Below are 11,856 nucleotides of genomic sequence, written 5' to 3'. Positions count from 1 at the left end.
ACCTCCTCCCCATGCTGTGCTGCCCAGTGCAGTAGTCTGGGAGATGACCTTGTTCGTGAAGACAGGGGCAAAAAAATCATTGAGTACTTTAGCTTTTTCTACATCCTCTGTCACTAGGTTGCCTACCCCATTTGGTAAGGGGCCCACATTTTCTCTGACCTTCTTCTTGTTCCTAACATACCTGAAGAAACTCTACTGGTTACTCTTAACATATCTTGCTAGTTATTTGGCCTTCCTGATTTCACTCCTGCATACCTGAGAAATATTTTTATATTCCTCACTGGTCATTTGTTGAAGCTTCCACTTCTTTTTACCTCTTCTTTGTGTTTAAGATCAGCAAGGATTTCACTATTAAGCCAAGCTGGCTGCCCACCATATTTACTATTCTTTCTACACATCGGGATGGTTTGTTCCTGCAACCTCAATAAGGATTCTTTAAAATACAGCCAGATTCTCTGGACTCCTTTCTCCCTCATGTTATTCTCCCATTATACATTCAAGTTATTATGGTGTCTTTAAAAAGTTTCCAAGCAGCTTGCAGGGATTTCACTTTTGGTACTCTAACCTTTAATTTCTGTTTAACAAACCTCCTCATTTTTGTGTAGTTCCCCTTTCTAAAATTGAAATGTGCTCACCTTATTACTACATCAAGAATTGCCTCTCCTCATGTGGGTTCCCAGAATAGCTGCTCCCAGAAGCATCCTGTCCTCAGGTGACATGTACCCAGTCAATGTGGGGATAGTTGAAATCCCCCATTATCGATTAGTTTTTTTATTTTAATAGCCTATTTAATTGCCCTGAGTATTTCATAGTCTCTGTCACAATCCTGCTCAGGCGCTCTGTAATATACCCCTACCGCTGTATTCTTATTATAAGACATGAAATTTCTATCTATAGAGATTCTTTGGTACAATTTGATTCAGTTAAGATTTGTACTTCATTTGATTGTACACTTTCTTTCATATATAGCACTATTTCCCCGCCAGCACGACCTCTTCTGTCCTTCCAATATATTAGTACCCTTGTATTACTGTGTCCCATTGATTATCCTCATTCCAACAAGTTTCTGTGATGCCTCTTATATCAATATCCTCATGTGATATGAGGCACTCTAGTTTGCCCATTTTGTTATTTAGAATTTTAGCATTGGTGTATAAGCATTTTAAAATCTTGAGTCCTTTTAACTGTCTATAATTACAGGATGTAATTGAATGGGACACTTTTTCATTTGATTGTTTCTCATGAGATTCTGCCTGTATTTTATCATTTTCCATCTTCTCGTCCTCAGTAAGACTTAGAGAATCTCCATTAATAGATCAGACCCTTAGGGATGTCTTTGTCTGAACCACGTTCCTCTGCACCTGTCGGCTTTCCCCAAACTCTTATTTTAAAAACTTCTCTATGACCTTTTTAGTTTTAAGTCCCAGCAATCTGTTTCCATTTTGGTTCAGGTGGAACACATCCTTCCTGTATAGACTCCCCCTTTCCTAAAAGTGTCCCCATTTGTGAATCCCTTTCAGCTAAACATTTTAATCCAATAATGGCTGAGCGACAGAGTGGGGATTCAGTCTTGACAGGAACAATATGGATAAACAGTATGCAGAAGCATGTTTCCTGCTGGTGCCTATTAAGGTTTCTCAGACCATGACATGTAGGAATTAGTGATGCAAGGGGCCCCTTAAAATTTGGAATTGGCATTACTAGGGTCTGTTGCTCATAATTCATTTCTCTGAAAAATGACAATGTCATTTTTCAGTGTGTGAAGAGTGACCAATCTGCTTCACCCATGGGAAGAGCCTCCCGTTAGCATAGGAAGTAGTGTCTCACATTAACATTGTCTCTCCATCCAGGCATTTGTACGGCGACCATCACCTGAGAGCCTGGGAACATACAGAAAGTTTGGGGAACGTACAGTACATGCAGGAGAGATCGTTCTGCTTTAGAACTGGTCACCTTCTCCCCTACTGCATGTCAGATTCCAACACAACCCACTTCACCAACCCCTCCACCTTCATCCTGCTGGGCATTCCTGGCCTGGAGGCTGCCTACGTCTGGATCTCCATCCTCTTCTGCACCATGTATGTCACAGCAATCTTGGGGAACTTCACCATCCTGTTCACTGTGAAGACAGAGCCGAGTCTCCATGGGCCCATGTACTATTTCCTTTGCATGCTGGCCATCACCGACTTGGTTGAATCTACGTCCATTGTACCCAAAATGCTGAGCATCTTCTGGTTCAATTCCAGAGAGATAGATTTCAGGTCTTGCCTCACTCAGCTGTATTTCATTCACTGCTTCTCAGGGATGGAGTCTGGGATCTTCGTGGCCATGGCTTTGGATCGCTACGTGGCCATCTGTGATCCCCTGAGACATTCCACCCTCCTAACAAAGTCCATTGTGGCTAAGATTGGCCTGGCCATGATGCTACGCAGCAGCATTGTTGTACTGCCATATCCCTTCCTGGTAAGGCAGTGGCCTTATTGCAGAACCAACATCATCCCCCAGCTGTACTGCGCACACATAGCCGTGGTGAAGCTGGCCTGTGCTGACACCCGCATCAGTAGCTACTATGGCCTCTTTGTGGTATTCTGTGTGATGGGTCTGGATGCGATTTTCATTGCCCTGTCTTACACCCAGATCCTCAGGGCCATCTTCAGCCTCCCCACAAAGGATGCCCGGATCAAGACTTTTGGGACCTGCATCTCCCACCTTTGTTCCATCTTAGCCTTTTACATCCCAAGTCTCTTCTTCTCCCTCATATACCGATTTGTTCAGAATGTACCCCTGCATTTCCACATTCTCATTGCCAACGTTTACCTCTTGATGCCCCCTGTGCTAAATCCCATCATCTACGGGGTGAGGACCAAACAGATCCGGGACAGGCTGCTCCGGCTCTTTAGTCGTAAAGGGACCTAAAATTTTCTCCTGATGCTCTGGCTCTCAGACCTGCAAGCAGAGCTGGCTGGTGATGTGGTGCTGGAGAGTCAGAGAGATGTTAAATCCTTTTCTGACCTTACTATGCTATGTTGGTGTGGAAAATTAGGGAATTGATCTATATACTATTCATAGAGTTGACACCTTTCTAGTCATTGGTAAATGCTCCACGTCTTCAGCTGTGGCCCCACCCCTGTCACATGAAAAAGAGCCATTTCAGATTTTCCTAGGAATGGCAATTTTTTCCAGTTTTTTAGGCCTCACCTGAAATTGCTAAAACCATTCAATCATTGCTTCAACAGACAATCATTCACAAGTTTATCTCAATAGGCAACTCTCGAATCTGCCCAGTACAAAAAACAAATGGGTCGTGTCATCTTACCATTGACTATCAAAAGTTGAATCAAGTAACTCCAGCTTGTACAGCTGTTGTATGCAAAATGCCTGACCTGATTAAATCTATCAATCCCGAAGGAAAATGATTTTCTACCATGTGTCTAAGAAAAGCCAACGTTGCCCAGCTTTCACAGTAGAAGGGGGTCAGTTTCCATTTCAAGTCTGGCCCCAAGGGCTACATAAAAATTCATGCATTTTCTATGGGTAAATGAAATGAATTTTATCAAGGTTTTCAGAACCCTCTATCCTATTTCAATATGTAAATGACATTTGCTTAGCAACAGAAACTCAAGAGAAACACCTAGAGTATCAGATGAACTTTTTCAAATCATCAAGGACACAGGATTAATGGTCCAAGCAGATTCCTTTCTGGGTATCACATTTTCTCAAGGAGGTCGATCACCTGCACACCAAAAGATGGATTCAGTTCGCGAACTACCCATGCCCACTAACATAACTGCTTTACATTCATTCTTAGGTTTAGCAGGATACCATCGAAACTTCATCCCTATCTTTGCTCACATTGCACTTCCACTCTATAAACTCTTGAAAAAAGAAATTGCTTGAATTTGGACAAACAAACATGCAAACGTAGGGAAATGATCTATTTGGTACATGACGTACCATCAGAAGGCCGTCAAGTGGTCGAAGAAAAATATGCAGTGCCTCAACTCGATAGGTTGGTGGCCATGCATGAAGGCAAATGTACAGCTGTACAGTAAAAATTGTTCAGTTTGTTCACAGAATAATCCTACTCCAACAGAATAGAATGCTCCTTTAAGATCCCAGATATATGAAGTTCCATGGAAACCAATACTTTCTGGTTGTCATTAACATTGTCTTAATAGGCGGAAGCATTTCCTTTAAAAGCAAATACGCTGTAGCCACAGCAGAGGCTCTGACTGACCAAGTATTTTCTCATTGACAACTCCCTGCTAGGGTGGAGTCAGACAGTGGAACACAGTTTACTGAACAAGTTTTCTAAAAAGGCCTACATTTATTAAGAGTGCAACAAAAATTCGATATCCCATACAGATTTCAATAATCAGGGATGGTAGAGTGAAAAAATCATACCATCAAACATACACTGCAAAAGCTGGTAGATGCTAATGGACACAGTTGAGACCCCCTGATTCCTCTCTTTTTAATAGCATTCAGGGAAACTCCAGCTGCCTCCACAAATCGTACACCCGGTGAGGTTATAACTAAACAACCTATGCATGTGCGAGAGCATCTTATATATCATGCCAGTGGCACACAGCTAAAGGGAGTAAAGCTTGGAACCCGTCTGCAAGCATTACAGAAACATCTGAATCAGGTAGTTTGCAAATTGGAAAAATTCAAATGAAAGGCAAGAGCCTATTTTGACAAAATTAAAAAAAAAAAAAAGCTTGTGAGGTTGGAAACCAGGTTACGCTTTTATTCTATGGTGGATCTGAACAACACAACTTGTGTAACCCATAACCTGGGCTATAGACTATTGTGGACAGATTAAGTGCCTCTGTGTATAAAATTAAAATTGTACCAAGTACCAAAAATGTAGATAAATATCACAATGCGAATCAGCTAAAGCAGTATCGGAAGGGAAATATCTCTCCACAGGCACCAGAACCAAAGATGGTGCAAGAAAGCCAATACAAAAGAGCTCAGTGACAGACACAATAAAAATGCCACTCGCACCCACAGTAACCCTATATGTCTGCTTGAATGCTGCAGATGAGCTGAATCACAGGCAGGTTCTCCACCAGAGACACAAAATGGTTGCAGTGGAGCAAAATGTTATTGTGGGACTAAACTCAGATTTGCCTATTAAGGCTAAAAATTCACAGATAACAGTGACTTGGATATAAGAAAGAGTAAAACCAGACCAAGAGTCATTTAAAACATCAGGCCTGTCAACTGAGATTTTCTTTAATTGGAATTACCCACCAGACCAAGAACAATTCATAGCTAAAATTTGAGACAGGACACTCTTTACCGCACGGACTAATGATACAACTGTAACAATGTGTAAGGTACAGAATCTTATGTCAGATTTGTATAGACTAGGGTTACATGTAACATTAAAAGATAAACAAAAACTTGTATTATGGAAAAATTTCCCACAGAAACATACTGTTGCCCAGAGACATTAAGTAGCCGAATGCCTCATCATAGGTTTTATCGACAAGTCAAAGGAAAAGTAGGGAAACATATAGTTCTTGCCTATGATATAGAAGAAAATAAACAAAAGCCTTATGTAGATTGGAAAAAGGATCGTTCCTTTACTGAAGATAGGATAGTCAACCAGACAAAGGACAATTCATATCTAAAATTTTGGACAGAACACTGTTAACTGCATGGACTAATGACACAATTGTAACAATCATAGAATCATAGAATATTAGGGTTGGAAGAGACAAGTTTTGTCTCAGGAGGTCATCTAGTCCAACCCCGTGCTCAAAGCAGGACCAACACCAAATAAATCATCCCAGCCAAGGCTTTGACAAGCTGGGCCTTAAAAACCTCGAAGGATGGAGATACCACCCTCTCCCTAGGTAACCCATTCCAGTGCTTCAGCACTCTCTGAGTTGAAATAAATGTAAGATACAAAATCATATGCTGGGTTCGTATAGACTAGGATTATATGTAACATTGAGAAATAACCAAAAGTCTTATGTAGATCGGAAAAAACAAAATCTTTCCCTTACTGAAGAAGTCTAGCGGGGGAGAATGTAAAACATATATTTCAGGAGAAACTCATTCTTTTCCAGCCAGTGATGGAATTCCATATGGATTATGGGAAAATAGAACCAGATGTCGAAGCTCAGTAAAAGGTGGAACAATGGCTATTCATGACTTAAAACAGGAAGACGAGAGAGAGTCTAAGACCTGTATCAAAATTAAAATTTGGACGGAACTGGAGTTTTTAACAAATATTTCAAGGTGAAAGTATAGGCAATAAGACTTAAAAGGGACCGTGAACCTCAAAATTCAGTAAAATATCCAAAATTACAGGAAGGGCCTATTAGTGGTCTGACTGCCACAGCAGTGCCACGGGTGTTAATCAATCAGGTATAATTCATGCATATCCCTGTTGTGTTAAATCTATCTTATTGGCAAATAAACATGTTCAATTCCTGCAGAAACACCAAGGTGGCATTTGTTTTTTTCCTCAGTACACCGTGTGGATAAGGTTACTGCTTATCAACAATGAGTGCAAGATATAGCTAATTTGGATTGAAAAGAACACAATAATCTGCATGCTCCTAGAAGAAAACACAAACACCAAACCAAATGGAAATCATAAACCGTATTACAAGGTTATGTGGTACAAAAAGGTCAATTTGAAATAAGGAGAATGCTGAAAAAACAAAAAGCACATTAAGTCTGTACTTCAGGAAGAAGTTAATCACGTAGTTGATCCAATATTGAAAGGGATTTATGGATTATCAACTAAGAAAAAATTGACAGTGTATAATATGCATAAAATCACTAGATTATTTAATAAAAACCAAGAGAAGATTAATCAATTGGTAAACTACAATAATGATCAGGACAAAATTCATTATCTTGGAGGAAAACTTAGTTGCTTTCAATGTTTAGAATGAAAAGGGTACCAAAATTGATTCAAAACCAGCAAATTATAAATTGGTATTGTCCACAGTATATTCAAAGGTATGGAGAAGAAAAAGTTGAATGCCAAATGGATTGTAAAAAAAAATGTCATTTGGGGCAATCAGAAACCTAGGGTTTGTGACCTCACATCTGAATCATGGTGTGTTTAAAAAAGACCCTGCGACATGTCATAATCCTTATACATTTTGTTCAATATATTATTACTATTATCATTGTGTTCGATCCAGATAAGGCTGGTTTTTGATCAGTTGGCTACTGTCCAATCCATAGGCCACCTAGAAAATATTTACAAGGAACAAATGCAAGTACTTCTGCTAATAGTGTATCACTACAATACCCAAACACGGAAAGTACCACAGATTATTTGTTGCTCTCAAAAAAGGCATCAGTGGATCTCTAGGTGCAATGTGTTTGAAGTAATAACTCCACTAGGTGGTCTGCTGAAAAGGTACCAACAATATTCCCCGGCAGTGAATGCGACGCAAGCATCATGCCCAGTACAACCAACTAAATGGAGATCTGTAATGGGACAAACGGCCTATGCAGAAAAACAACAACAACAACAAACAGTATTACATGGTAACGATCATAAAGAATTTTATCATGGTCAACGTAGACCAAATTTTTGTTTAAAATCACAGGTACACACAACAATTTGTCATAGAACAATACCTCCGATACCCACTTTTGAAAAGTGGGTGTTCACCCATGAAAGCTCATGCTCCAATACATCTGTTAGTCTATAAGGTGCCACAGGACTCTTTGCTGCTTTTACAGATCCAGACTAACACGGCTACCCCTCTGAAAATAAAATTGTTATTCCTAGTAACCCTGGCTATCAGGATTTGATTAGACAAAGCACTCTGATCTTTCACAGCTATATATCACCACTAACATTACTGCTGAAACAATTATTAGAAAAAAGAAATTAATATTTAATTTAAATTAGCAATGCCATGGATAAAGCAAAACAAGCAATTATCGAAATTTTAGACCATGATAATTCACAAGACAAAAGGAATGAGAATTGGATGGAAAGGATGGATTATTTGCCATAGTACCTTTAGTATGTGCACCATCATTGCCTTCTGTTATATGGGAGGAAAATTTAAAATAATATGTGTGATGGGCTAACCCCTTACCAGCTATACTTTTTATTCCCTTACTTATGTGGTGAACTGTCACAACACCAGCAACAGCCAGGCACAATAGGAGAGAAGGGTGTAAAGAGATTGAGACTTATGAAGAAATACAGAGCATGAGTCCACATCCAATTACAGAAGCACCCTATGATTACAGTCACGTACCACAGTGCAGAGGAGTGATTACTGCAGCAATTGAAAGAGTCCCAAAAGAAGGAACTAAACCCTAGTAATAATGTAAATTAATGACACGTGGATAAAATTAAGTTACATATAATCTTTTAGGCATACATTTCAAGTTACATATACAATTGGATTATTAATTAATTAATTAATACCATTGCTGTATGTTGGTATATGTATGTGACCGAGCACTTATTATCTAATCATCATTTGATAATGAGATAACTCTCCCTCAGCGTAACCAGTAATTTTAGTTTCGTATTCACTTATTGTGTGGTGTTATGATTAGTCAATACGTTATACTCGGTGTATTTACTCTATGTTAATCAAAATGGACATACAGAAATTGGTTTATGGAATTATAAAAGTATAAGATTAAGCAAAACATAAGGATGAGTAATAGCTAAAGGAAGTAGGTGAGAAATCAGACAAGCTGAAAAACAAAGAAACTGTAGGCTAAATCCAGCAAGATCTAGCCAAACTATTTAAGGCCTTAGATTCAAGAAATGGCCCAGGAATGACCTAAGGCCCTCACATTCTGGTGACATTGCGAAAGCAAATTCAGAGAAGGTTAAAATTAAACATAAAATTTCTGCAACAATGAAATGTGTTCATAACAGGTGCCTGACCCACAAGGCGAAGGTGGCACATCACCCTACACAGCCTGTAGAATCCGGAGTCCCCCCTGTGGGGGACAATAACAGCGCCTACATGCACAGAAGTAGATATAGTCAAAGTTAGTGCATAAAAAGAGGTGCCCAAGAATAGCAAATTGAGCTCCCTGTGGGAGACTCCAGCAGGAACCCGTATTGACAAACAATCCATGTATGGGCCAAGAGACTATGAGAGGGACAACACACTCACACACCTCCTAGGAGGATGTGAGAATGTTTATAGTAACAGTTAGTCAATGGTACTGATAAGTCTTTGGAATTATATACGCTGTTACTTTCATGATTTGACATGAGCCTTTGACAAGGACCCTCAGCAAAGGCTCTTACATAAATTAAGTTGTCATGGGAGAAGAGGGAAGATTCTTTCATGGACTGAGAACTGGTTAAAAGACAGGGAGAAAAGAGTAGGAATAAATGGCAAATTTTCAGCACAGAGAGGGGTTACTAGTGGTGTTCCCCAAGGGTCAGACCTAGGCCTAATCTTATTCAACTTATTCATAAATGATCTGGAGAAAGGGGTAAACAGTGAGGTGGCATAGTTTGCAGATGATACTAAACTGCTCAAGATAGTTAAGACCAAAGCAGACTGTGAAGAACTTGAAAAAGATCTCACAAAACTAAGTGTTTGGGCAACAAAATGGCAAATGATATTTAATGTGGATAAATGTAAAATAATTCACATTGGAAAAAATAACCACAACTATATATACAATATGATGGGGGCTAATTTAGCTACAGCTAATCAGGAAAAAGATCTTGGAGTCATTGTGGATAGTTCTCTGAGGATGTCCATGCAGTGTGCAGAGGCGGTCAAAAAAGCAAACAGGATGTTAGGAATCATTAAAAAAGGGAATAGAGAATAAGACGGAGAAAATCTTATTGCCCTTATATAAATCCATGCTACGCCCACATCTCGAATACTGTGTACAGATGTGGTCTCCTCACCTCAAAAAAGATATACTGGCACTAGAAAAGGTTCAGAGAAGGGCAACTAAAATTATTAGGGGTGTGGAACGGGTCCCATATGAGGAGAGATTAAAGAGGCTAGGACTTTTCAGTGTGGAAAAGAGGAGACTAAGTGGGGATATGATAGAGGTACATAAAATCATGAGTGGTGTGGATAAAGTGAATAAGGAAAACTTATTTACTTGTTCCAATAATATAAGTACTAGGGGTCACCAAATGAAATTAATGAGCTGAAGGTTTAAAACAAATAAAAGGAAGTTCTTCTTCATGCAATGCACAGTCAACCTGTGGAACTCCTTATCTGATGACTTTGTGAAGGCTAGGACTACAACAGTGTTTAAAAGAGAACTGGATAAATTCATGGAGGTTAAGTCCATTAATGGCTATTAGCCAGGATGGGTAAGGAATGGTGTTCCTAGACTCTGTTTGTCAGAGGGATGGAGATGGATGGCAGGAGAGAGATCACTTGGTCATTGCCTGTTAGGTTCACTCCCTCTGGGGCACCTGGCATTGGCCACTGTCGTTAGAGAGGATACTGGGCTGGATGGACCTTTGGTCTGACCCCGTATGACCATTCTTATGTTCTTACTGTATTGGTAACTTTGATGAAATTACTAAAGGAGAAATGCTCTTGTAATTGTATGTGTTATGTGCTTGTGGTTTTCTGTATTCCTATGGGCTCTGGATCTAAAACAAATGGAGATAACTTTGTTGAACTTAAGACTGCAGCCGCCAGAGCTGAACCCAGGGAAGGGTGATTAACTTTAAATAGAATAAAAGCTACAAATCTTAAGCGAACACATTTGCTAGGATTGGGATTATCAATCTCTCACTTTGACTGATGATACAAACAGGCTTACAGATTCTCATTCCCTTCCCCTGTTCAAAGTCCTTTGTTTTCCAGAAGTTCTTTCAGGTGTTGAGCTATGGGGAAGCGAAGACAAATGATGATGTCACTCCTCATCGTTTATAGTTTCTTCCAGCTTGCTGGAAAGTCTGTGCATGTGACATGGTTGGTCCACTCACATTGGCCAAACTTTTTCCATTGTATCCATGCTCCCTCTGAGGAGGCTTCCTTATAGAGAGTCCCTGTGTCAGTGGATTCTTCCCTGGATGAATGCAGATTACACAAATTAACACTGTCTGGCTACTCTATTGTCGTACCCAAATGGCTGCTTTTGTGTGTTTCCAGCCTCACACCATACTTTAATAACTCACACATAGCAAGATTTCATAATGCCACATACAATGATAGCAATGAGCTCTTAATATTTAGCAGATCAAGACTTTTAGAATGATACCTCACAAGACATACCTAGTACAAAACTTATCATAATTCCATCACCACCAGAAATGTGAGGAGATAACTGCCTCTGTGGATGAGGGGAAAGCAGTGGACGTGTTATTCCTTGACTTTAGCGAAGCTTTTGTTACGGTCTCCCACAGTGTTCTTGCCAGCAAGTTAAAGAAGTACGGGCTGGATGAATGGACTTTAAGGTGGATGGAAAGCTGACTAGATTATTGGGCTCAACGGGTAGTGATCAATGGCTCCATGTCTAGATGGCAGCTGGTATGAACTGGAGTGCCGCAGGGGTTGATCCTGGGTCCGGTTTTGTCCAATATCTTCATTAATCTGGAGGATGGCGTGGACTGCACTCTCAGCAAGTTTGCAGATGACACTAAACTGGGAGGAGTGGTAGATACGCTGGAGCGTAGGGATAGGATACACAAGGACCTAGACAAATTAGAGGACTGGACCAAAGAAATAAGATGAGGATCAACAAGGAGAGGTGCAGAGTCCTGCACTTAGGTCAGAAGAATCCCATTCACTGTTACAGACTAGGCACCGAATGGCCAGGCAGCAGTTCTGCAGAACAGGACCTAGGGGTTACAGTGGATGAGAAGCTGGATAAGAGTCAGCAGTGTGCCCTTGTTGCCAAGAA

General features: G+C 40.1%; 1 protein-coding gene across 1 annotated transcript; it reads left to right on the top strand.

Annotated features, from left to right (window-relative positions):
- Nucleotides 1-1,968: 1,968 nt before the first annotated feature.
- On the top strand, nt 1,969-2,916 carry LOC127050028 (olfactory receptor 52R1-like). The gene has a single exon (XM_050951589.1). It carries the CDS (start codon nt 1,969-1,971, stop codon nt 2,914-2,916), a length of 948 nt encoding a protein of 315 aa, XP_050807546.1.
- The last annotated feature ends 8,940 nt before the right edge of the window (nt 2,917-11,856 follow it).

The sequence above is a fragment of the Gopherus flavomarginatus genome, chromosome 1, assembly GCF_025201925.1.
Source record: "Gopherus flavomarginatus isolate rGopFla2 chromosome 1, rGopFla2.mat.asm, whole genome shotgun sequence".
Lineage (NCBI taxonomy): Eukaryota > Metazoa > Chordata > Testudines > Testudinidae > Gopherus > Gopherus flavomarginatus.
The sequence above is the reverse complement of the archived record's forward strand: the minus strand, read 5'-3'. Positions and strand labels throughout refer to the sequence as shown.